Here is a 27558-nt window from a genome sequence, read left to right as displayed (position 1 = left end):
GGTGAAGATGGGGCGGGTGGTGGAGGACACATCCACAGGAGGCGCCATCCCCCGCAACTGTGCTCCGCACACCTGCACAAATCACCATGCCCACTGGAGGTGACTCCGTTTAGCTGAACACCGACTCTCCTGTCTACTGTGAGGGTAGAAGAGGGTAGGACAAGGATGAGTAGGAGAGAGAGAGAGAGAGAGAGAGAGAGGGAGAGAGAGAGAGAGAGAGAGAGAGAGAGAGAGAGAGAGAGAGAGAGACCCAGCTCGCAGCCAATTCCCAGCCACTACTGCCAGTGCTCTGGGCCCCACACAAGATCCTAGGAGAGGAAACTGGGACCAGAGGCCAGGTGTTTTAAGAATCCATAAAGAGATTTAAAGGATCACTTGTAACATTAATTTTTTTATTAAGAAGACAGATATTTTATAGTACTTCTTTTTTTTTCTTTTTTCTTTTTGTAAAAATGGTATACATGAACCAATACAAAATGCGAATGGGAACACACGGATGTGGAGTTTCTTACACTGTAACATGGTCCTTGTACACCTTAGAAACAGAACTGGCCTAGAGGGAAAAACAAGACGTCATCGTGACTAAAGAACAAGCTTATTTGGCATCAATTATACATCCTTCATTATTTTATACTCCTTTAAAAAAAACACAAAAAAAACCAAGTTTGTTCTTTCTTCACTCTAAAAAAAGTGATCAACCTGTACAAAGTAATACTCAACAATACATTTCAAACAGTGCACTGTATACTTAAGAAAAATACATAAACCAATATACAACTAAAATCCATAATTTCCTGTTTTTGCTTTGTTTTATTATTATTATTATTATTTATTATTATTATTATTTTTCCAATGTGTGGGGCCTACACTTTGCAATCTACCTGAGACGGAAAAACACCAATCGAAACACAGGAACCTGAGACATGTCAACATTGTAAGCCATAAAGTTACATCAGAACACTGCACTACTGTACACTTGTCAAAACAGAAAGATGGGCGGTCCCGAAAATGAGATGCCAATTCTGTGAACAATGGTAGTTTTTTTTGTGTTTGTTTTTTTTTGTTTTTTTTTTATATATTTTTATATATTTTTTTTTCTAAAAAGAACAGCTGAAAAACCCTTTCAACAACATGCTAACTGGTTGTCACCCTTGGATATGGTCACTATGGTCAGGATGGGTGCTAAGGGCTCGGAATAGATGTACATTATAAAATTCTTGAAAAAGGGATGTTCCTTGTGGCTTTTTTGTCTTGGTTAAGTGTCTAGGGGCAGGAGAGGGGTTAACAAAACACTGCTCCGTAATGAATTTTCCTTTACACACCAGTCCATTCCCAAAAGGCCCCCATATTGCAGTGGTTCTATCAGAAATTAAAATAAAGACAAGAAAAAGAAATATGCTTTCAAATAACAGAGTCAACACTTTTTTCCCCTTAAATAAATCAGCGTAAGTTTTCCACATAATGTAACAATAGTAAAAATGCACCTTGCAAAATGCAAAAGTACTGACTGAAAATGTTATATAATATATATTTATATATTTATATATATAGATAGACCTATCTTTTCTGATGCTGTCTTTCCAGAGGGACTGTTTTGGAGTCTGGAGATTACCGACACATGTGGTAAGAGTTTAGGTCCTGTCCTTCAGAACTCCTGCTGGATATCCTCAGTACTTCTGCAAACCCCCACTTAGCTTTAGAGAATGCAAAAGGTTCCTCCGCTCCTCTACCTTCCCCCAGGCTCCGGTGTAAGATATGTTCACAGAAACTTATTTTAGTAGCTGTGCGCTCTGACTACCATCATACGAGATGAGGAATTTTTGGCAGATGGTTCTTAAGGCTGAGGACAGAGGCCAGGCCTAGTGCACGGAAGATAGAAACACTCCCATTCTGAGTTTTGATTAAGTAACTGGAAATCTGTCCATGCAGCTTTCCCACCTCGGCTGGCTCTGACCTTTCCAGAACAATACTGGCCCTTCTTTTGTACCTCCTGCCTTTGTCAAGCCAAATCTGAAGGAAGGAGAGTGGAGCAGGGATTGGAGCTGGAACTCCCAGCAGGACAAGTGTCCCAGCAGGATGGTGTCTGTAACATACAGTACATACAGGACACAGCCCACTGCTGTCCTTAATAAGCACAAAGGGGGGAAAAAAACCCAAAACCAAAACAAAAGTAAGGGTAAAAAAAACCTAAACAAAACCTGTCCCCTCCAGTCAGTCACACAGCACACGGACTTGCTCTCTCCTGCATTAGCGAGCAGTAAGGCCAATTGGGAAAGGTGGATGGAAATTGTTGAGAGTAGAAATAACCAGAGCAGAACGTCATACCCCCTCCCTGCTTCCCCTCCTGTGGCATCTCAAATTTGTCCACTTACATAAAACGGACAGACCTCACCTGTCGGGTCTGTTTAGGGCAATGAGGAAGGAGGAGACCTTTCCACTCCAAAAACTTTCTGCACAGCGTGGGGTAATCTATACTGAGCCGCCTACAGATAAAGAATTAACGACAGATTCAATCTCATTGCGACACACCTCACTTGCAGATAACCCTGTACAGTAATGAAGATCCACAGCAGACGACAGCGTCTGGGTCACAGTCTACATTTCTAGTCTTCGCTGCTCTACGTATTTAAGACATGGGCAGCAGCAAAGAGTTTTCAGTGTTTTCTTTTTTTTTTCTTTTTTTTCTTTTTTTTTCTTCACCCAAATCTTTACGACAACAGAGAAGGATGCATCATGGAGACACTAAATTCTGAACTATGAAATCTAAACTGTGCTGGTTTTCCTTTTATGAAACTGAATTTGGAACAGAAAGCAGTCACTGTTAACACAAACAGAAGAAACTGGCGATGGGGAAAGCCTTAGGAATCCCAGCAGGTCAATTCCAAAAATTGGGAGGTTTGGGAGGGGGAGAAAAACAAACTTGATTTTAGGAAAAATAAATGCATAAAAAGGGCAAGAGGGAAGAAACACAACAAACGAATGAAAAACAAGGCACAGAATTTTCTGCAATCTACCGAAACCAAATCCAAGTAACCAAGTTTGACTTGGTAGGAAGAAATAGAAATGAAAAAAACCAAAACCCAAACCAAATTAAAACCAGATTAAAAAGAGGTGTCAAACAGCAGAGTGTACTTTCAAAGAACATTCTTTGTTTTTGTTTGTACATTGCAAATCCCAAGCCTTCCCAGTCTCGCATCTCTCCACCCACTCATAAAAAAAAAAACCAAAAAACAAAAAAAACAAAAACCAAAAACCAAAAAACCACACGAGCTTCTCGCAAGTTCCAGTATCACTGTCTCTTTATCATCTAAACAGGCCAGTTGGACACCTCATTGGAACAAAAAGGCTGATCTAGATGAAGTACTCTTTCTTTTCTTCAGAGTTGTTCTGTCCTCCTTCTGCATTGATTATAGCTGTGTCTGCGTCTGCTGCGTCATCGGCTCCTTTGGCTTCATGAGTGAAGTATGTACCTGAAAGATGAAGGGGTAAAGCACTGTGACTCTCTGGTGGCCTCTGTGTGAAGTGGTACAGAGATGGCAAGTTGCTTTATGGCCATCATCAGCCGAAGTGGTGTGCAGGCAGCAGAGGGGGAAAAAAAAACAATAGGAAGAAGAGAGCGGGGTGGGTGAGACAGATGGGAATCCCGGGCTGCAAAGGTAACCACTCCAACTGAGCCGCTGCGATGTAATTCAGCAAACGAGACATTAGAGCAGTGATTATGACCAGAGAAGACGTGAGTGGGGCTAAAATGCAGAAAGCTGGAGAGCTGCTGACTATCGCATTAACAGTGAACACCAAGGACCGATGACAAGAGATGTTCGCACATGGTTAAAGACCAAAGCAAGGAAGAGCAATTAGCCAATAAATGAATTAGGGCCCTGAAGATGCTTTTATTGCCACCCTGAACCAGTTACTCCGACCATAGTCTCCTGGTTTTATGAACTGCTACTGGCTACCCACAAGGGAGACTGTGCTTGAACTTGTGTAAGTTGTTTTCCCTGTGCCTTTTATTTCAGAGAGGGGCACCAGATGGAGGACATAATTTGACATTTTAAGGGCTGCAATGGAGGCTTGGGCTCTGTCTTCATGAACAAGGGATTTTTTTCTCACCATGTGACTGGAGCCTGGACCCGGATTCATGGATTTGCTAATTGTCACAGCCACTTTATAATGACAATAGACAGAACATTAACCAAGCTGGTGACATTTCTATCACCAAATTCCAAGCATTTACATGGAGAGAGACAAGACTTCACCTTGGAGTAGCAGGCAGGTAGAACGCAAACTGCCTGGTGTAATCTGATAGCCCTCTTACTGTTCTGACTCTAAAGATTCTTATACTTAAAAAAAGCCTGAGACATTTTGCCGAATTCTCAGATCTTAAAGTGATAAACTGAGCAAGCAGGTGGTCAAGTGCTCCCTTCCTGCATTCTCTCTCTTGCAGAGAGAGCTTGCGTGTGTATCCCCTTCCCCTGATCCTCCACAGATGCTGTGTACACTCTGCTCCACTCTCTGGCTTTACCAAGCTAAGCACTGAAAGGCAGAGGTTTTGGCCCCCATAGCTCCAGGGCTCCCTAACTGTTCTGTGCTTCAGACAGACACTTCTGGGTCCTAAAGGCTTTTGTTGAGTACCCTGGGCCTCCAGTGCTGGGCTCCAGGGACCTTCCCCAGACCCAAGTAACAATCAAGCGGTATGCAAGCGTCTATACCTCCCTCCCCCTCTGCACCAAAGCTCAGTGCACAGTTCTTGAGAAAAACAACCGAGAAAGACAAGGGCCGACAAAGAAAAGGAAGACTAAATTACCAGGAGGGGAGAAGAGGCCCAGAGCAGCATGAGGCAGAGAGGAAGAGCAGTGGCAAAGATGATTGCCCATCCAGTCTGCACAGTTGGTAAGTGTGATGATTAATGGCAATTTAAATCAATTGCCCCGATAATTTAAAAAATACATATTTATGTGGCTTTTAAGGCAAAGGATTAAAAAAAAAACCAACAAAGCCTGGGCATATCACATCAAGAAGGAAATATTCTGGCTCTGGGGACCAGCTTACTCAGAGTTCAGGGGCAGCAAACCGGTCCTCCTGTCTCCTGGGAATCAAGCAGGCTGTGGCTATGTTTGCCATGCATACAATCTTCCAGGGCTCAGGCCACTTGTCACACCAGCCCCGACTTTACCATTTTGACTCTATCCCCAAATGTAGACTGGAGAACTGTAGACTTAGACAGCTTTGTATTTAGTGGGAACCAAATCCTCCCACAGAGTCCTCAGCAGCAGTTGCTAAGGTTTCTCTCTCCACCTGCCTGAGCCCCCTTCTCCCGGTTTTAGGAACCACACAGGCTGTGCCATCCTTTACACAGGCTGACTACTAATGACCACAGTGAAGCCCCCCCAGTGCCAGGGCTGTGGTGACGTGTTTGCTCCAGCCTGCCAGAGCACCTTGCTTACCTTTATGTCTGGCAAAATAGCGGCCCAGAATGATGAGCAAGCATAGCATGGCAAACACCACCACGGCCACGACGCCGCCAATCACTGCGTGGTCCACTGCCCCAATGGTCCCCTCTTCACCTGCTCGAGAATCTGTTGAAATCAGAAGAGGAACAGGGATGTAGAATGGATGACAAGACACCAAGAGCCCCAGGGACAAAGCCTCCAGGGTCAGAAGGTCATGTTCTTTTTTAATGGAGGAGTCAGAGAGAACAAACCAGATGGATCAAGTTACAGGTAGGGAACAGACTGACCTGTCCAGTACTGAATTGATCTGTTCTCCCCACAAGGCAATTTCATTAGAGGTAGCACAGGAGTGCTACTGCACGGGATAGAAACTTAGGGAGCTGTGGGGGAGGGAAGGTGGTGGATTCTGCCTGTTCGCATCTATTCTTAGCGTCCACTGTACACATCCTAGAGCTTCTGGATCCTAATAATTAAGGAGGGTGACCTAACTATTTATGGATACCATGGAGAGTACCTTCAGGCTATCACAGGAACTGGGGGCAGTGGGGAACAACAGAGGCCCCACAGCTCATTTCCTTAGAACAAGCATAGGGAAGGCAGGCAGGCTTGTGAAGACTAAAGGCATACAATATGCTGGCCATATTTACAAGGTGTGAGGAGGGAGAAAGTCTTGATTTAAGATCTAAAAACCTAATTAAAAAAAAGGAAAGAAAGAAAAAAGAGAAAAAAAGAGAGAAAAATATATGGTGGAAAGAAATACTTGTCCACCACCACAGACAGTTTTGATATTATTTAACCCTTCAAAATGTAATTAGTTTTCTCTTATAAACCTCACTCCCTCAAGGTGTCCCCTTTGACTCTTTGGCTGGGGAACAACTTCAGAATGAACCCAGAATGAGCTATGGTGATGCAGAATGGAGGCATGGCAGGGTAAACAATTGTAATTTAGGAATGTGGCTACATCACCCTTTGCTGAAATCTTAATGGCACCTGAGATTTATAACATAGTAAAAAACAATTATTCTCCCGTTGATTAATACATTAACATTTTGGAGGGGAAGCTAAACCATTGTCTTTTTTTTTTTTTTTTTTTTTTATTGAGTCAAGTACGACACCTCCATTAAAATGATTTACTGGCTGTACCTTACAATTTAAGCACAGCAGCAACAGAAACGGTAAAAATCTTTTAACTTTACATGATTTGTGAAGTCATATGTGAAGGATTTACCATTTAAATCTTTCAGTACATGAAGCACATGGCCTATAAATCTGCCCCCCTTGTAGTTGCTGGATGCCTAAGAGAAATGCGTTTCACCGGGAAGACCGAGAGTGCAAATTCAAGTCAATTTCTAAGAAAGATTTATCTCTGTCTCTCTCCAAAGAACAGAGCAAATCTCTGAAGCCTCCACCTCTAATAATATTTGAAGTTTATCGATCAAGTGTGCAGATCCGTGACAGCTAAAGGTAATGGTACTCTTCTGAGCCGAAACCTGATACAACGTTTTCAGCAGGAGGGCAGGGCTTACACTTTCTATCGATATTTCCAATTCTGCTTGGAGACTAAACACGGAAGGATGTGGAGAAATAACTCGTGACTGTGGCTTCTATGGAAAGTGCTTTAATTAAAAGAGTTTCAATTAAAATGTGGAGTATTTAAAGGGTTCCATGGAGTTAGCTTTGGAAGGGCTACGGAATAACTCAAACCTCAAACTCCAACAGAAATGCCAAGTCAGAGGCAGCAGCAGGTCGCCCGGACAACAGGATGATGGGAGTTTAATTGGAGGATGGAGATGGGTTGGAGGCAGAGCGCTGCAGCCAATTAGTCTACTCCGTGATGTGCAAGCCTCTTCAGCAACATGTCTAATAAGCTCTGCTTGAGATGTGGTGGTGAGGAATCTCCTTCCTGTCTCAGCCCAAGTGTTGCTGACTGCAGACAATGCAGCCTCTACTGTCCAGAAAGTCCTTTCCATAGGCCAGAAGGTGATCATGGAAACGTTTTGCCTTTTAAGAAGCAGCCTGTTAATGGGAAGTACTGTGTGGGGGGTGTACATTAATTACTGTTTTTGTTCAGGGACAAAACACCGGCCTCAAATAACATAATGGAAGGCTTGCTTTGGTTCCTATTTTGAAGACATAGTCCATCATGGTAGGGAAGGAAAGTGGTAGGACTGAGTGGGGTGGCTGGTCACAAGGCATCCCCAGTTAGGAAGTAGGAAGAGGTGGACGCTGGTACTTGGCTTGCTTTTTCCTTTCTATTGGTCTGGAGTCTGGTCCATGGAACAGTGCCACTCACATTTAGGATTAGGCCTCTCTTTTCAGTTAAATCTTTCTGGAGACATCATCACAGACACATCCATGAGTGTGTTTCCATGGTGATCCTAAAGCCAGTCAAGCTGCTGATGAAGAGGGGCATCACAGGGTGGTACTGGATCCTAGTACCTGCTGGAGGATCACTCTCTACATCATGGAGACACAACCCACCGCAAAAACTTAAATGTTCTCACAGGGACGAAGTAACAGCAAAACCTGCCAGCTATGTTTTCCCTTGTGGGAATGAAATCAACTCATCTTCAGTTGCTTCAAACCGATTGAAGTTTGACTTTATTTTAACAGACTCAGAGTGTCTTCGACTTGGGGCAAAATGATAGAGAAGAGGGAAAACAGCTACACGAGGCAAGGAAGAGGGGAGGAGCCACTGTAAGAAGACATGAGAGCACATGGACGTTTCTCAAAGCTGTTTAAAACAGTCCCCAGCCACTGGAGACAGGCAATTCCTGTCCAATATTAAAAGAACAACTCTTCCATCTCCAGAGAGACGTGGTGGTGGTTATGTATGAGTTTTGGGGAGGGGTAGGTGGGGGAAGGGGAGGAATATGGAAGGACTGTAAACCTTCTCAAAACAAGGGTGAAGGCCGTCATCTGTAGGATTCCTTACGTAAGCCAACTACTCATTTGACCTTTGCTCCCCAAGTGTACTCCGTCTGGCTATTTCCCCTGTACATAGTCCACACTAAATACCTGTTTGAAGATTTATCTTCCCCACACTCAAGGACACACAAACACTTTTCAGATACTTATTTATAAGCGTAATCTCTCTATATTCACTTTGATCAGAAAGTTTACTACCGCTAGTTAATCATCAAGACACTTTTCCTACCTTCAATTACAGCAGATGGGCACAGAGGGTAACTGATGTTTAATTTACAGGGAACACTGCTGGTTATGAGCTCCTCACCGCCTCTTCCCACCTCCCCTCCACCCCACGCCCACCCCTGGCTGACCATGGGAGGCAGTAATAGAGCTGTGACTGTTCCTAAGTGCCTGTCATGGTCTGGCTTCCCCTGTGGAGGGAGAGCAGTTGTTTCTTATTGTCCCTTCTGTTTCCTCTTGTGGGATGGGAGGCGATTCCAACGGTGCTGTGGATTGGCTCAAAGTGGTAGGGGTGATGCTGGTCATCTGCTACAGGGTGAGCACCACCCGGACCTGCAGCTGACACCTTGCTGGTTATGGAGAGCAGCAGTATTTGATGCCACAGGGATGCACTTGGCTGACAGGCACTGGATTCAAACAGGAGACTGTGGGAGGATCCCTGGTCAAGTCTGCCAGCCTCCATCTCTCCTGTTCTGCTCATGTGGTGAGAATTAAGACTGGGTCTTGAGAAATTGCTAGGTGGAAAAGGCCATGGGCATCTGTCCCCATCAGTGGAAGGTCTTGTTCCTTTGAGGAAGTACATGCATCCATGTAGGTCCTGTCCCCTTTGTTGTCTGCTTTGCTGTGGCTTCTCAGGTGAAAAGTGAATGGGGTGTGTAAAGCTCTTATAAAGGAGCCTAACTTCAGGCAAAGGGAAGCTTCTTGGGCTTGCACAATCTTGTCTTCTTGCTTCCTAAGAGGCTACAATTCTTCCTCGTGTATAGTCACCAGTGTTACCGTGTTTCTATTTTGGGATAAAGGTGTATGTACCCTTGTCGTCCTGGGGAGGAATGCCAAATACAAGCATGGTACATGCATATACAAAAACAGTCATTCTAATTTCAGGCAACCACTGTCTGTGTGAAGTTAACCTCCATACACAAATTCAGGTGAGTGAGCTGGACGTAAAGTCTAAACCAGACAACACTGAAAGCTGGGCGAGTCAACACTTGGTTGCTGTACAACTTCTGGTTTGCCTGGTACAACTTCTGGTTTGCCTGTTCTGTCCCGTCCCATCCTGCACCACTTCTATAGTTCTAAGGGTGACAGATACATCACAAGCTGGTTACAACTGTGAGTTAGCTTTTCTTCTGGCAAAAAGCTGAAACTACTTGGTGAGGGAGGAAGAATGTGTGTGTGTGTGTGTGTGTGTGTGTGTGTGTGTGTGAGAGAGAGAGAGAGAGAGAGAGAGAGAGAGAGAGAGAGAGAGAAGGGAGTGAGAGAAAGAGAGGGAGGGAGGGAGAGAAAGAGAGGGAGGGAGGGAGAGAGAAGGGAGAAAGAGTGTGCACGTGTGAGGGAGAGGTTCTGGGTGAAGTTTCTAAGTTGCTTGCAGAGTGTCAAGTTGGCAACAGGATGAAACAAACCAACCAAACAAAAACAAAACAAAACGCTCTGCCATAGCTTCAACCACCCTGGCCTTAGAAATCTCGGAATAAGAAATAAAAGAATGAAAAATAAACAAAAATACTTTCATCAAAATCCCAGGGATGTCCCAAATTGCTCAGCTTCCTGCAGCTCAGTGAGGTTGAACTGACCCAAGGGCAATGTGAATGGGGATAATTCTGAAGACCTGATTGGACTTCAGGTCCCTTTCCACCCCTCCATCACTCTCTTTTTCTACTTGCATGAACTCCTTCAACACCTGAAGTGGAGCACTCCTTCACACAGCACTCCCCAGCCTGTGCTGCCTGTATGGATCAGGCATGTGTGAAGGGGCAGGTTGCTGTGGCTACCTTACCACCTGGCAGGAGATGTGCCACATGAACCGCCAGGAGAATGCCATGATCTTGGATCTGTCATAGGCCTTGATGGCTGTGTTGCCAACGCAGGGGTCGATGAGTAACCAGGGAATGGCTAGGATGTCCTTGGCAAGCTCCTGGCAAGGAAGGACTAGCAGAGGGACTCACTAAGCAGACCCCTCGTGGCAACCTCAGGCTGCCCATCTGGAAACCCGGGATGTAGAATCAAAGCCCCCTGCTTTGGAGAAGGTGGAGGGTACACATGCAGTGTCAGCTACGATGGCCGTAACTGCACTGCTGTGCCTGCACATCTCAGGCTTCCTTGGTGCAGGCTAGATATACTGCTCCAGTACCCACTGATCTATTCTCTTGGGTCCTGTTTAAAGTGGGGCAATTCTAGGCCTCCCACTCCCCCAGGGGCCTCTCCTGCCCAGGGATGACTTAAGCTTCAGCTGAGGCTGACATTTTGCAACAGCTCTGTGGCTTGGTGCAGTGGAGGTCTCTCTGGACAAGTCAGTTTAATTAAAAACTCTTAGAACTGGTGTTTATGATGAAACTGCTGCCTCTGGCTTCCTAGAGCTGGACGGATTAGTCTATCTCAGAAAAGGCTTAATGACTGTGATGTCACTTGCTACCTCTTGCTAAGGACGAGGGAGGGGAAGCTGGCTGGTGGTATATATTCCAAAGCTGAAGCAAAAATGTAAAACAAAGCAAAACCTCAAACAAACCACACACACACACACAAACACACACACACACACACACACACACACACACACTGCGCTATCTGAAAGGTAGCTACCTGTTCTCATCACCTATGGTAGCTCTCACCTAAGGCAACCGAGCTAAGCTTGTGCTTTAAAAGCACAGCTTTATTACTGGAGGGGAACACATTGAATGGCAAGCGCTGACAAAACGCCACGTTGTTTGCTAATCCTAATATGTTATTCTTCTTTTAAGATTTGCTTTTCTCAGCACCAATTCAATTATAGATGCTACAAATCCTTCTGACATTTAATTCCCTCTTGTCAGAGAGTAGTAAATGTATACAGTACATGCACAGCTTTCCCATTAAGATGTTAATATATATTGGAGCACACTAGCCTTTATGCAGCATAACCTTCCCTTTCCATCTTCTCAGAGAAGGGAAGAGAAGGCATCAACATAGGCAAGAAAATCATGAAGATTCCCATAGAGCATGCCAGGCGGCCAGCATCAGCCATCAGCTGCATTCGATTCTAGCAATGTCATGCTGCTATTCTGACACTTAAGAGGGGCTGTGTGAGGCCACTGCAAAGAAAACCCAAGGTCGTCCTCAGTGTGTACCTTGGATCTCAGTATATGCTCATTTAAATGACAACTGTGCAGACAGTAGCTGTACACTCTCAGTGACCAGGACTCAGGCTCTCCCTGCCTGCCAGTGCCTAGGCACAAGGGACGCGGGATAGGAGCTCATTTGCCATCAGAGCTGGGCCAGAAGCTGAGCTTCATTCTATCCTGTGTGACTTCAGGCAGGTCAATCACCTATTCTAAGACATTGGCCCCAATGATCTTCTGCCATGGTTGCTGTCAGGGCCTAGAGTAGGCTGTTGGGACTTGATGTCTGCTGAGCCTTAGTGTACTCTATAAAAACCTGAGGAAGATCTTACCACTGATCCTAGGCCAATGTTTGTCAGCTCTTTAGGAACAAGGGTCACCAATCTGTCATTTCACTTATACAGAATTGACATGTGCTGTAGCTGATGGCTTTGCTCTTCTCCATTGTGATTAAGGAAGCACCAGGTCATCGGATGCACTTTATGGTTCAGGTATACTATTTGAGGACCAGAATGTTAAACCCTCCACAGATAAAAGTCAGGACCAGTCTTTGAAAATGTTGACACTTGGTTTAGTTAATTTAGCTATCGGAAGAAATGGCTCCATGAAGCTGTGCCAATCCAGAGGGACCCTGGGCCACTCACTCATCTTGTAACAGGACACTGACAGTGGGATCACCTTGTCTGTTTTAAGCAAAGGGGAAGCACTGAGGACAACACTGGGGTTTTCCTTATAGGAACCTGGTAAGGAGGACAGAGTGTAACCGGCATTCCCACTAGAATCTGTCTCTATAGATGCTTCGGTGGGCCTCAGGCATTTAGGGGTGTGAGGAGGATGGAATCATGAATGTGGTGAAGTCACCCCAAAGCAGTGTCCAACCTGTGGAAATGGAACTCACACTTTGCACTGTGGCTAGCAACTTTGTAGTCTGAAGGAAAGGTTTGGTCTATTTGGCCATGACCACCTTGCTCCCCATGGTTAAAACAGTTGCATGTTGGATTATGGGAAACTCACTGACCATGAGCTTCATGAGCTCTCATAGATCTGATTTACACTAAACTTAAGATCCTTCTATTTCAGCTCCCAAACACTGATGTTACAGGTATGCACCAGGGAGCACATCTTAAATTTTAAAGACTGAAACTTCCATGTCTTAACTCTTCTCAAGCATTAGTTTATAACAACATTTAGGGCCACCTCAGGGGGAAATGAATCTCATCATTTAGGGAAGTCTATAGGGCAGCTGCACTGCAAACATCAGAGCAGGGCAGAATGGACCTTCTCAGAAGAGGAGGGTGCTTAATTTAATGATTAAAATAGTGTTTCCAGGTCAGTTAGCACACATGACTGTGTACCTGATAGGCTGCTCAGAGCCCAGCTTTCTCCTACACATTCCCTGATGCCCACCCTAAAATGAATGAAAAGGGGCCAGGAGGAATTGTATTCTCGAGATTCCAGAGTAAAGGAAGCTGTGGTGTTCTCTAAGTCTGGGAACCCTGAACCAGAGGACCCGCATTTAAATTCTGTCTGTGTTAAGTTGCTTGGGCCCCTGTGGCTGCCTGCTTTCTTCATTTATGAATGATCAACCCTCCCTTAACTAACCTGCAGGAGTTTCTTGAGGATCCCCTGCAGCTGCAGCTCATCTCATCCATCAGGCCGTCCTGTCCCCGCTCTCTGGGATGCTTTTCTAAACTGGCCTCCACCTTCTCCTGTCTCAGCTCTTCATCTATAACTACTTGGTGTTACTTTTCCATAGTCACAATCAATGTGGATAAGCAGTCTGTGTTCCCCAATGGAAAGTTATCATGGGGTGGCAGGACGAACCTGTGAGATCCAAGGCTGGTCCAACTCCTACTGGGTCTTATTTACCACCATGTAGTAGGGGCCAGCCCAGAGCCAAGCACATGGTGCCCAAATGCTTTTGTGGAATAAAAATTAGGTAATCTATAAGAGGGCCAGGGGTATTGCTTAATGGTAGAGTCTTTGTTTACTTCTCCTCTTGACTTATTGTCTATCAAGGAAATTAAACAGCCTGTTTTCCAAACCAGAGTCATACGTCATGTGGTGCTCACTAACTGGAGAGTTCCTCCAAAATGCAGTGGCTACTGAGTGTCTGTGTGTGTGCTTGCATACACAAATGTGTTCACCTGTGTGGGGATGCTCAAAAGCAGGAGTCCATATACTACACCCTGCCTGTGAATCCCTGGATATGAGGGCTAGGATGTAAAGTTCAGACTTCCTCTGTAATCCACCTGGGGACCCAAGAGCTGGTTCACCGGGATTGCTCCCAACACCTAGACAGGGGTGGTGGAAGACAGGTAGAAGCCCGCCCCTCCCTGGTATGTTTCTGTGGCTTGTGAAGGGCATTGGAGGGTTTTTCCAGATCGCTTTCTCATTTTGAGGGTAACAAGAAAGCAGCGCTGGAATGCCATGTTGGTGCCCTGCTTCCAAAGCTGAAGACGGATGGTCTGCCCAGCTGGTGCTGAGGGCCATTCTCTGCCACACTATTTACCACCTCACTCCACTGAACAGTTCCCAGAGGCTCCTGCACTGCTGAAGGGAGGGAGGCAGTTGGAGACATTTTTGTTAAAGTTTTAAAATAAAGTAGAAGGATAAATATGCTTAAAGCTATTCTATTCCACATGGGTGGCAGTAACCACCAGCTGTCACTGGGAAACAGCAGATGTAATTGATAAAACAATTCAAAACTAGTGCGGATCTATCGTCAATAAAGTTAACACCCAAAAAGTAAATAAAAGGGTTCAAGGAAGAATCAGATAAGCCCCCAAGTTGGCCAATAATTAAATCAGTGAACTAGGAATGGAATCTTTTTTTAAAATGCAGATTACAAAGGAGGATCAGCCGGGCATCCCGCTTTGTTGGTTGAGGGCGGCATACCATATGCTGCCTATGAAACTGTCATTAACTGAGGCAGGCACCGGGGAATGGAGGTGGGGGCAGGGCAGGGGAAGATCCGAAAGTGTGAAACATTAATCCCTAATGTGGAAAGGATGGACTTTCTACCCAGTACAGCAGGGAGTGAGTAACATTATTCATTATCACAGTTTAGCATTAAATGGGCAACACCTACTCTAATTTATCGATGGGCTGTTTAAGGCGGGTGTTAACCTGTTTGTCTTGTATTATAATTGAATTCAGTCTGCAGGCTACAGAAATTTGAGAAGTTCATCCTTTCTCAATCAATATGCTCCCCTTCAGTGACCCATTTCAAGACAGCTTCATAAAAAATAATGTATTTTGTTTTAATAAATTTAAACACTATGACAGCTGCTCAATTTTTATTGGTTGTTTTTGTCTCCCTTTAGATGTCTCTTCGCTGCCTAGAGAAGCCAAGCTCACAATCAATAGTAATTGATTAATCAGCATCCCCTTTGAACAAAGGTGCTAATCAGTTTTTGATTAGTTCATCAAACCAGATGCAAAGGCAGTCTTGCCCCAGCCTGCCAGTTCATCACCATTCTACATGACTTATGACTCCCAGCAACAGGGGTGCCTCGGTATGGGAGGGAATGGGGGGTGTAATTATTAATTTAACCAAATTATTATGAACACAAATGGTTGTGGGTTTATTGCTCCTGACTTGGATGATTGATAGAATGGCAGTAGGGGCCCATCTAACACAGTGCAGGCTGAGGCCTGCAGTGTTCCTAATTGATGGTGCTGGGAGAAGAGGGACAGGCCTGATTCATGTTTTCCTAAAGAGGATGAAATTCCTTTTGCCTGTCTGAGTGATCCTTGTCTGGAAAATGTGCCAAGAGAGATCAGGGTCAACCCAGGAGAACTTTCTCAGGATTCTTGAAAGATCCATTTGTGCAGGGTCACTGTAACTGAGGGGTGTTCTCTTTAAGGGGGGGTACCAGAACAGTGCCCACTGTCACCCGGGGTGGCAAGCAGTTGTTTACTTCTGGCCTTGTATTACTGCCAGGTAGGACATACCTATTGTTGTTTTTAAAGAAAATAAAGTTAGTATGTGTGTGTGTGTGTTTTAATGCTTTAACAACTTCTTTAAATATATCACAAGTAAGAGACAAGTGAATGAAATGGCTAATGGGTAGCTTCCTTTCTAATCAATTTATTTACTTAAATTCACTAGTATTTAGAATTTGTCCATTTATTCAGAAAGTACTAGCTGGCTGTTTATTGCAAGACAGATGCACAGCAGGGCACAGACCCAGCCTGTAGCCTCCCTGAAGCTTCTACTCTGGGAGTTACCAACAGCTCAGCCCACCCTCACACATGGGTCAGAGAAGAAAGGTGAGGGCACCCCTTAGGTCTGAGAGAAGCACACAGCTGGAAGTAAATCCCATGTGTTCTGAGATATGGGGGAGTTAAAGATGGCTGTGTTAAAGATGGCACCTCAAGTACCAGCCATTCAAACCAACTCCCTGTTTGGGAAGAGCTAATATGGAGTCCTGCTTTCCTGTCGGCTCCAGGAAGCAACCATTTGTGTGCTTCAGTTTCTCCAATGCAATGTCAAGGGCCTTGCTTACTGGCTCACTAAGTGACCAATCAGAGAGCTTCAGAAGCTGTAGGTAGTTGGCACTGAATTCTCATGACATCATGGGAGCTCATGTAATTGCTTAGCCCTGACTACTTTAAATCTCCTTCCTCTGGCCTTTTTAGGATATGCTTCTTATTCTGGATTAGTAACACCTAAATCCTGGAATCAAGCATGAAACCTACTTTTGCAAGAGCTCAGTATACTGTAAAAAAGGTCTGAGGTGGATAAATAGTTTCCAGCTGGGTGTTTGACAGCACCCCTCACCCCCTTGACCTGCTTCCCCCACCTATTTCAAAGTGTTACAGCATGGCCTTCTAGTCTATTCCACACAAGTAGACAGTCAATATGACTTTAAGATCATGTCACATAATCCAACATCAACTGCTTTATGATACAACCAAATTTGTCCTGAGCCATTAGACATCTAGAATGGAACACATTTCTTCAAGTCATGGAGCAGAGTGGCCTCAGCATTCTGCTCTCCAATGTATGGCACAGGCCTTGGTTCGAAATAAGACTCACTGTTACCATAGGAAAGAAAGGTTGGTGAGTGTACGGAGAAGGAGAATTAGCTACACGAATTCATCCTTTTCTTAGTCTCCGAATGCACACTGATTGTTCAGCAAACCAAGTGGTCATTTGGTCACAGTGGACAAATTCACCTACAGGTTGGACACTGCAGTGCCTTACCTAGTGACTAGCCCTTACCTGAGAGATCCTCACTGTCCAGTTCTTCTGCGGAATTGGGCAACTGAGTAAGGCCTTACAAGTAAAAACAAATCGTTTTTCTTTTCATTCCTCGAGGGACATAAACAAAACACTTAAGAACTGAGGAGGGATTTTGGTTTTCTTTTAAAAACAAAACAAAACAAAACAAAAAACCAAAACATGAGCCAAATCTCTTGCTATCTCTCACTTTTTTTGGAGAGCTAGAATATATTAATCCATATGTTCATTTAATTATGTAATTTTGTTACTGATTTACAATCGAGGCAGAAGGAGTCCTCAGCCTCCACTGTTGAAAGCACATGAAACATGAGGGTGAATGTTTAAAAATCACTCACTCAAAACAGCATGCAGAAAGAAAAAGCAAAGCTGGAGTGTTAGCTGTGGACACTCTGATACAGAGCTCTTGAATATGAACGTATTCAGATGCTACATACTAATGTATGTAAGGTTTATCTTGCATTTCCCTGAAAATTGAAATCCTTTGCCAATACTGACAAACACAGTACATTATCAATTTAGCACAATCTTAGATCACATTATTTCAAAATGGTCCATCACCTGCTAAGTGCAGATTGCAGGTTATGCCTTCATCAGAAAAATGTGATTTACAACCCATTTTTTAATAAGAATCTTATAAATCAATAGCATTCTGGAAAAATAAAACCCTCAAAGCTGAAAAAGCAGTTAGGTCAGGAGATAAGCAAGTGGAACCCGAGGGGGCCTGTATCCCAGTCAACCCCAGTGTTGGTCAGCTGGGGTTCTCCACCAGCTCTGATTTGGATTAAGAGAAGCAAAGAGGAGCATAGCTAAATGAAGGGAGGTTCAGCTAGAGATGGCTTCCATTTCTGCATCTGTCTTCCTCAGCTGATCTTTTAAGGAAGTTTTAATAAACAACATGAAATGTTAAGATGGCCATGGGACCCTTTGCTGATTGGTTGCTGTTCTCCTTCAATCCGACTTACTGCCCCAGGAACTCAAATCCCCACAATAACTGTCCTATAGTCTTTGTCATTTTGAAGAAGGTGTGGATCTAATTCAGCTGCAAGGTCTTTGGAGAGAGACACAAGTTTTGCTTAGTTTTGTAATCCCCCCACCCCCTGGAGCCTGGCACAAAGTATATTCTCAGTAAGTATTTGCTTAATGAATGTTTTGAGAGTCACCCTTGGCGAATTACTTACCAGAGCTTTAAGGAAACCAAAACAAATGCTCTGGAAATACATAATGGCTGACGGGTTGCCATATATACATACATATATACATATATCAAATGAACTAAAACAAGTTTGTATGAGTGGTTAATAAAGCTTGAAACTTCTGAGGTGAATGACAAAGAAGTCACATGAACATGGAAAGCTGGCTGATTAGTGAGGAGGCCGTTCTACCACCACTTCTAGGAGTGGAGAGTTTCCCAAACGAACCCTGGATGCAAAAGCTCCAGAGCAGAACTGAACCAAAATGAAAGCCTTCAGAGTTCACAGGTGTTCCCAAGCTACGGGAACCAGGCAACTGATGGGAACATGGCAATGCAATAAATTATACAGGCAGCTCAGGAGAAATGCTAGCCTTTTTTGTCCTGAAATCTGATTGGCTGAAAGTGTTTCTATTTCTAATTGGCTTTATCCATTGAATAAAGACTGATGAATACAATTATTTGAATAACTGTTGTAAATGGGTAACATAAAGTAGTTCTCTGTAGTTAATTATAAATTTGCAGTTCTCAGAAGGCTAATCCCTCACTTCTACGTGGCCCGATGAATATCAAAGTGTTCTACATACGTGCTTGGTGCCCACAGAACCACATTAAACAAGGATGTTTCAAGTAGGCAGCTTTACTGCTGAAGGCTTGTATCCTTAGGGAGAGCACTAGAAAGCTAATTTTAAAAAATAAAGACAAATATGTTTATGAAGTATCATTGATATGCAAAGTTTTCCATTAGGAAGCGACAGACAGTTGATATACACCTCATTAAAGCTGAAACTGTCATTTTTAATGGCATAAACTTTAAAATATACCAAATCATCTGGAATCTCCTGCTTAGATTATGTTCCAAACTGAGAAGCCATTTAGGCCAGTGGCATTAAATTTGGTTTTGCAGTTCGATTGTGTTTTTTTATTTTTAAATGAATCTACAGCACACTGTCATAGCTGGATAATTTCTGAATAAATATAATTAGGGGAGTTTGCCATAGCACTCGAGGTACAGTGAGGAAAAACAAAATTTACTCCTAGAATTGCTTTGGCTTAGATATTTTTCTTTCATGTTAAAAATTAGACTCCTCTCATTTTCTCAAAGAAAATGACAAAGATGCATTTTATGAAGTAGAGAATATTTCTCAAAAGGAAACATTGTGATTGAATAATAAGTGGGAAATTACTTCTTGGTTCTTCTATTCAAAATTTCCTATCATCTATTCAAGCTCTTTCTAGTCACTTCTAATTAAAATGCATGCAATGCATTTCTCTAAACTCTGTTAAACAAATGAAAGTTTACTTTTGTTGCATATGGGATTTTTTTTTTGAGCAATTAAGGAAGTCCTAAGGTGCAGATATGATAATTTAATTTATGCACAATGGCGGTCTCTTCTGCAGAGACTCATGTTTGGTCTTTTCTGGTGTTACAGGTGCTGTGGTGATGCACTGTGTGCCTCTGAAGCTGTGACTCCTTCCTCTTGACATGGCAATTTTAAACCAGAAGGAAAAGACCCCAAAGAATCAGAATCCGTGAGAAATCCTAGCCATTTCGATAAGTGCAAATATCAAGTATACCTAAAAATGTTGCTGGGTTCGACTCATCAGGTTATCATGTAACTATTTCACAGAAAATTACAAAAAATAACAATGAAATAAAATCTCTAGGAAGCAAAACCTTGGCCCAGTGGCCTAGTACCATTCCCATTAGGAAAAACAAAGTAGGCGACGGTCTCTCTCTTACCTACGCAGCACTCATCTGATCACTCGGCCATGTTGTGGAAACTGATACTTCCACCACCAGCCATAAGAGTTCAGACGCCCCCGGTAGTTTTAATCTAAAAGCTCAGTCATCCTGTTCTTCCTGCTTTGTCAGCTTTTGTGGAGAGTTTTTCCCTTCTTCCCATTAGCAGAAATTTGGTTCACGCCGTTAAACAGTTTCCAAACTGCATATCAAGGCTGCGACGCAATCTTCAGGTCCTGCAGCCACTCGTAAACCTCTTTAGCTTTGTTCTTGGGTAGAGCATACAAGGCCTGCAGAGTCCCTTGACTGAATGACAGCCTTTGAATGCCACTGTTATGTACTCATACAGAGAGATGTACACAGAGGCACATACACAGACGGTGGACATAGCGGTTGTAACCGTGTGCACTGCTGGCTAGTCTTCTTTCAAATGGGCTTAAGAACTTCCCCATGACTGAACACCAAGTAAGGTAAGGACATAACACAGGGCTTCTAGCAGTCTATCATGGTCTGCACTAGTCATAAATCAGGGAAAGGGAGACTCATGGGGCAGTTACCTAAGGATGGGCAGTGATCTGGGGGTGGTTACCTAGCACTGGCCAAATACTTTGAATCCAAAATAGAAAATGAAAAATGCTTCAGAGGAGTTCACCATTTTGGAAGGAATTAAAATCTATTTAAAAAAATCATCTGGGATAAGAAAACCCATGAGATTGTCAGCCTCCACTGTCTCAACAGGTAGAAAAGGCAGGCAGAATTAAGAGAGTGAGAAGGGGAATAGGAAGAGGTAGGTAGGTAGATAGGTAGGTAGGTAGGTAGGTAGGTAGGTAGGTAGGTAGATAGATAGATAGATAGATAGATAGATAGATAGATAGACAGAGGAGAGACCTCCAACCCAGAAGCCAGCTGTCTGCAGTGTAACAGAGGCACAAGCGCTATTCCAGACCGTGGGCATGCTGTCACCCAACCCCTCATGGGGGTGGGGGGGGAGGGGAGGGGAAGGGAGAGAGGACACACAGAACAGAAAAGAACAAGGCACAAGACATTTACAGAGAAGCGTCCACAGTGAAACAGAAAGACAGAAACCATCACACACACCCACACACCAAATAACCATAATGACGACACTGCCCGTGCGTTAACCACCCATGCATGTCTGCCTGCAGCTTCTGGCCATGAGCTATCAGGATTTGGCAGTGGTTTTTTTTTTTTTTTTCTTTTTGCATTGTTCAACATGCACACAACGACACAGGGTCTTTTTTGTTTTTCCTGTGCAGGCCCTTAAGGATGAGCCACAAAACCACAGTGCTCAAGATCCTTATTCAAAGAGACCCCCCTGTGTCAGCCTTGCGTAAACGTCCCCTTTTTACACTCATATTTATCTTTACTCTCAGTGAGACCCTTAAAAACATATGGTGGTGAATTGTTGCTTGGTTTTCTTTTGGAGAAAATCCATTTGGTTTTGGATCATGCCCATGCACTTCCAACCTTTCAGTACATGCTTATTCCAATCAGTTATTGGTAAGAACAAACAGTCAACATACATAAACAACTAGAATAAACTTCATACATACTCTAGCAACACAAGCTTGAATAAAATATTTTAATGAGTCTTCAAAGGGAAATCTTGAAAAAAATTTTTTTTAAATCAAAGAAAACAGCCATCTGGAATATTCAGTATAACACTTTTGAGACCACTAAGATGGTCACAGCTGGCTGACTTAGGATGTCTTGTCATTTAAGTTGCTGAGTGATCAAGCCATTTAACTTTTTTTTTTTTTTCTGGGACAAGTCACCTTAAGGACCATCTCAAGGTCATCCAGTGTATCTGTCATGTGGTTGCTGTACTGAAGAAGCGGGGCCTCTGGCACTATGTTAAAATCGACGCTATGGCATGATGGCCTCTTTGCTCTGTTCCTTTGGTCTGTAGCTCCCACCACATTATTACCCTTTACAACTGACTCCAGAAATGTCTTCCCTTTTCATTAAGTTAAATTCCAGACATTATTTTAGTTATCAGTAGAGCTTTTGGCTGTGGGCTTGAGAGTCGGCTGGTCAAAACAGTGGGATACCCTTTGAGAAGAGGCTATGAGGATCAGAGACAAGTTGAAGAATGCATTCATAAACACATTATTCAGGGATCAGCTGGGATCACCCACCACTATTCTGCTGCTAAGGAGTCCGACTAAAGGCATGAGGGATACATGGCATAGGGAGGCTGGCCTTGCTACTTTCTCCCACAAGCATCTCACACCAGTTGGTCTCACCCTTTCTACTCAGCTTGATGTTGTTTTCAGATAGAAAGACAGTGGCTGCTTCTCACGGCCCAGCCGACCCTATGTCCTGCTATAAATTAGTATGCTAATAGAATAATCCCAATCCACGTGTCCAGACTCCTCTCTCTTTTGCTCTTTCTAAAAAGACAGACGTAATTAAAATGAGTAGCCCCAAGTCAGAATCCGCTTTTAGTTGATGTCTCAGTTTTTTAGACCTGAGGACAAGTTCTCTAGTTTATGCACCCTGTCTGGGTGCTTAAGGATGAACCCCCAAAGGGTAAGTGCTTGATTTTTCTTGAGGTACTAAAACATAGAACTTTGGGGCTTTAGGGGATAAATGGTCACTATTTTTTTAAGAGCCCAGAGAATTCGGGAATCTTAAGATGGTACTTGACCCTAGAGTTAATTATAGAAAGCCCAGAACTTCAGAGTACTTAAAAAAAAAATAATAAAACAAAATCTCTTGAACTACATTGAAGCCAGCTTAAAGCTCTGAGAATCGATAAAAGTCAGGAGGTACTCAACTATAGGTAAAACATACAAACAACTAATGTACCCCCCGCCCCCATCCTGAGACAGGGTTCCAATGCATAGCTCTGTAGACCACACTGGCCTTGAACTCAGAGATCCATCTGACTCTGCCTCCCAGGTGCTAGGATAAAGGTATGGGCCACCATACCAACAATTAAATTTAATGGAGTTGTTGCCTGAGAAGATATAGTAGCTAGTTCTATGGACACTACCTTAGGAATGCACATTTTAAACTTAATTGAATTCTTATGGCTGTCCAGTGTACCTGGCCCTTCTAACTTACTGCGTGGGCATTTCCCTTTGTCCCAATGGCAGGAAAGGACAGTGAACTGGGGGTAGGTTAGGTTTTCTGATTAAGCTTGGGTTACTTTGCAAGAGTGGGAAGGGGGGAGAGGAGGAGGTGGGAGCAGAGGAAAGGGAGAAGGGGCTCCCTGCTGATCTTGACCAAGCACAGCCCAACAGGTTTACTCAGTTTTCCAACTTATAAGTTCTCAGACATAGTTGTCTAAGGAAGTCAGTGTGGGATAGACGTTATTCTAGCAACTGAGTTGACATTACAGGGCTGGCCTCACCTCTTGCCACTGAAGTGCTAGACTTTTCGCACTCCCTTGGATTCAGGTATTATACTTCAGTCCCCTTTTAAACTACGGTATCTGCTCTAAGTATCGTCTAGATTTGAGCTGAGGAATAAAATAGTATACAGATGAAACAGAATCATTTTCTGATTGAATAAAAAACAAAAACAAAAGTTGACAGACCTGTCCCCATTTTGTAGTCCGCTGGTGACAGGGAAAGGAGGCAGAGTGTGTGATGTCCCTGTCTGAAGTGTATGCACTCGGTTTTTCAATCACCTTTTGGCTAAAAAGAAACTTAATACACTTTTTTACTATTTGGCTTGTAAAGTGCCATACACCAAAGACTTCCTTAAAACCGTATTTGATGCTGTTCAAGTGGACACGGGGACCATTCTTGGGGAGCTGTTTCCCATCTGATAGAAACTGAAACTTCAGTGAACAGAGGAACGGGGGAGGTGGGGTGGATAAGTTCCCAGGGGATATAAGGAAAGGCATGACTTCTGCAGAGAAGATGAGCAGGCTTCCTCTGTTCATGTCAGAGATCAAAATAGAGATCTTCTTTCTGCACCCTCTGCCTCAAACACTGAGGGACAAAGAGCTCCCTCTCAAAATCCCCTGAGGTAAAAGCTGGCAAGTGAAGCACTCTGGCCTACAGATCCTAGCTCTATAGACAAATACTCTTTACATTTTTAATTAAAACTTTTTTTGAAGGCTCATTTATTCTAAGGTGTGGTGGAGTTTTATATGTAAGGAAGAACATGGGATGGACACATTGTCCCATTTGCCACCAGAGGGGAGGCCTCATCTCAGACTGCAACCATTGGCCACTGAACTCGCAACAGAAATGACAAGACCCAGTGTAATGTCAAGCTTTAAAAAAATTACAGTGCATTTATGAGATCAGTCTATTTGGAGCCTGAGTTCCCTTGAAGACTGCATTTTTTTTCCCCAGGCTTGCCTTGCCTCTCAGCAGTGCTGAGCAAGTAGATAAACAGTAATGTGGTACCAACCGTGTACTGCTGGTTCTGTCGTCGCCGTGGTGTCTACAGACAGGAACAGAGGATTGGAGGAAGGGAAGAAACAGGAGGAACGGCATGCAAAAAAAGGGAGAATGGAAAAAAATGGAACAGATAATATATGAGCAAGCTTTCGAAGAACACCGCGTGACAAGCAATAATAAATGAAAAGCAAAAGCACCTGAAGTGAGTTGCACTGTTTCAAGACATGCCTTGAGCTCAAAGCTGCGAGCCAGGGAGGAAAACAGTAAATTTGTTGGTTCTGGGGGTCTTGCCAGGACACACGTATTGCGAGTCAATAGTCAGGGGCACATGCAAAGTGATGAGAAACACCAGTGCAAACTCAGCGACTGCTAGATGGTTCTTAAGGCATCAAAGCTCAGGACTGCGACAGAAAAGCTCAGTCGGCAGGCTAGTTAAACAATGGATTCAGACATTCAAACATTGCCTTTGTGTTAATCCAACCCAGCAGGGGCACTAGGCCTTCTTGATTGGCAAGTGAGCAACACAGGAACCAGCCCCATACTTGAGAGAATACTTTTCCAACTGAAGCCCGGATGCTGGCAGGTGAATGTGCAGCACCCAGATTCAGGTTCTCCATCCACTGTGTTATTTCATCAGAAGATAGCTGGCAAGGTCAGGTCACGGAGAAGCCATGGGAGTGAACATGTTTAAGATACACACACACACACACACACACACACACACACACACACACACTCCCTCTCTCTCTGATTTTTCCATTTTACCAGATGTTACAATCAACAAGGTCTGACACAATAACACACATGTTCACACAACTGCCAAACACTACTTGTGAATTCCAAAGTCTCAAGTACTCAGTCACCCCCGAGTTCAGCAGCACAGCCCAGGTCTGGTTGTCAGGATTCTGCTGTCATGGCTGAGTCAGGAGACAGAGCCACCATCATCTTTATTGCTGCTCTTGCACTGTGGCCTGTCTCTTTCTTCATTTTTGATGTTCAAGTCTGTTCCTATCAGGTTGTGGCAATGGCTTTTCTTCACAGGAGAATCCCCCCGAGGCACTGGAAGCATGGGTTTCCCCTTTACTCTTGGCTACAGAAGTGGGGTGCATAAGTAACAATATACACGGTGACCTTCGTTTCAGACTCGGCCCTTCTGATCAACTTTATCTTAATGTCATTGCACAAGGACCTACTTTCTTCTTCAGTTCTGCAGTTTTCAAGTGTGTTTCTCCTACCAGGCCCTCTCTAGTCAGAGGCTGCTGGTGGTGAAGTGGAATAGTGAGGGTTAAAAATCACAAGTTTTTATGATGCAGTTCTCTGGCTGGCAATTGTTCCCATTGGCTCTCTGGAGCTTGACACAGGCAATGTTTAAATGTACTGGAACACCAAACAGAATTTTTTTAGGAGGAGGGTCCAGTGAACTTGGAGCTTCTGATGTATAAATATGACACATGAATTCACACTGGTGTTCCCCTTCAGTTGGCATGCTCTCTGAGTCAAGAGGGACCCAGTTACCATAAAGAACTCAGAGCCCTTCTAAGGAGCCAGATTAACTAGAGGTCTGAGAGGCCAATGCAGCTTGGTATAACCAAGCACTAAATTTCGAGGAAGAGTGGAGGAAGGAGGGAAAAATCATAAAGTACATTGCAGAAGAGTACAATACTTACTTACAAGTCAAGTATGTGTGCCTAATACGGCAGTGGAAACACCACAGTTGAAACAACTCTACCCTAGATCCTTAAAGGGACAGATGCAACTCCATAGTTAAGACATCTGAGTCCAACACTGGTTTGAGAAACTTTAAATTTGAGGGACAGGATCAAAGGCACATTTGTATAAACACTTATACACATGTAATACATTTTATGGGCAGGCACTGGCTCCTTTCCAAAACAGAAAAGGAAAAGCAATAAATGTTTTGGCTCATTATTTCCATGGTAGCATTTGTAATACACATTTGGGTTTTTTGGTTTGTTTGTTTGTTTGTTTGTTTTGTTTTGTTTTGTTTTGAACCAGGTAAATCATTAGTGCAAAATGAAAGAAAGGCATTAAAAGTTTCAAAAGTCAGATCTGAGCACTGACCAATGATCCCAATTTACTGTCTTCCAGTGTTAAGGCATTATGTCAGCTTCATGACAAAATTAAACCGGGTGAAGCCAGGCGTCAGCTCTTACATGGGCACCGGACAATAAATGCAGCCACGGCCATAGTGCATTTTGAGCCCCAACTCCAGGGATGCGAAATCCATCAATTGCACCCAACAGAAGAGAAAAGGGGACATTGCAGGAAAACATTCTAAAACAGTTAAGCAAACACATACTCAAGTCAAACAGCATGATTATTGCAGCTGGGAATGACAAACCCATGGGCAGCACTGGGAGGCAGGCTGCATCAGGAACACAGGGTGGCTACGAGGTTTAGATTAGGATTAGGAATGTGTTGGGGGAGCTACTGATGCCATCTGAGCAGAGGCTATTTCAAGTGAAGAGAGAAGGGAAAACGCTTTACAAGTGACTGTGTGCTCCCCACAGGGACTCTAGGACAGGATCTAATTCTGCTTTGTAATTGCATTAGGACACCATGAAGACACCACAGACAACTTGGCGTGAATCTGGGTGAGTCAAAGGCTGTGAAGCACAGTTTATTAGGGTGTCTTCAGGAAGCAGAGAAAGACACAAGCCCACCCCTCCAGATCAGCTTCTGGGGTGGTCAGTGGAGCATTTCATAACATCTTAATTGTATGGGCAAATGCAAACATTTCCAAACGAAGTTATAAATGCAATAACTGGCTTGAAAAATAGTGTCTGGTTACCCCCAGAAAGGCTTTTAAAAGCTAATTTTGTTGTCTTAAAAAAAAAAATCTTTGGGCTAGGCCTATGAGAAAAATAGGTCACAAAATGTTGATTGGAAAGCACTGGGTTACAATATATAAAACAAGTTAAGCCATTCTCTCTAGTTTTAATTATGGTGAGGGCAAATGTATTGTATATTATTGTAATGTAATATACAATATTTTAAAAAATGAAACAAACAAAACCAAGCCAATCCCTTGTTCTCACAAATACTTCGAGTATACACAGTCTTATGGGGCATTTCTTAGCCAATTTATGAGTTTATAATCAAAAGAAGGTATCTGAGACAGGCCTTGTACTGACTTGACAGGCAGTCTTTCACTCAACACTGACTTCTCTTCTTAGGCTCAGAGCCTTGCAAGCAGTTAATGTGACCCTGCCTCAAACAAACGAAACAAATGTAGATATTTCATGCTGAGGTATAAGATATTTACAAAATGAGAAG

The 27558-nt window shown here is 43.6% G+C and overlaps 1 protein-coding gene across 6 annotated transcripts in view; it reads right to left on the bottom strand.

Annotated features, from left to right (window-relative positions):
* Positions 1-371: 371 nt before the first annotated feature.
* Cadm1 (cell adhesion molecule 1) overlaps positions 372-27558 on the bottom strand; it is a 325077-nt gene continuing 297890 nt past the window's right edge. For 3 of the 6 annotated variants that reach the window (XM_031345160.1, XM_031345162.1, XM_031345164.1), the window contains 4 exons: positions 24272-24304; positions 16926-16979; positions 5445-5576; positions 372-3470 (listed from right to left, as the gene is read on the bottom strand). In XM_031345160.1, coding sequence (XP_031201020.1) covers positions 3352-3470; positions 5445-5576; positions 16926-16979; positions 24272-24304 — 338 coding nt within the window. In that variant the 3' untranslated portion in view covers positions 372-3351. The remainder of the gene's footprint in view (positions 3471-5444; positions 5577-16925; positions 16980-24271; positions 24305-27558) is intronic. The other 3 variants (XM_031345165.1, XM_031345161.1, XM_031345163.1) reach the window with 2 other exon arrangements.

The sequence above is a fragment of the Mastomys coucha genome, unplaced genomic scaffold (genome assembly GCF_008632895.1).
Source record: "Mastomys coucha isolate ucsf_1 unplaced genomic scaffold, UCSF_Mcou_1 pScaffold23, whole genome shotgun sequence".
NCBI lineage: Eukaryota > Metazoa > Chordata > Mammalia > Rodentia > Muridae > Mastomys > Mastomys coucha.
This window is presented reverse-complemented; position numbering and strand designations above follow the sequence as displayed.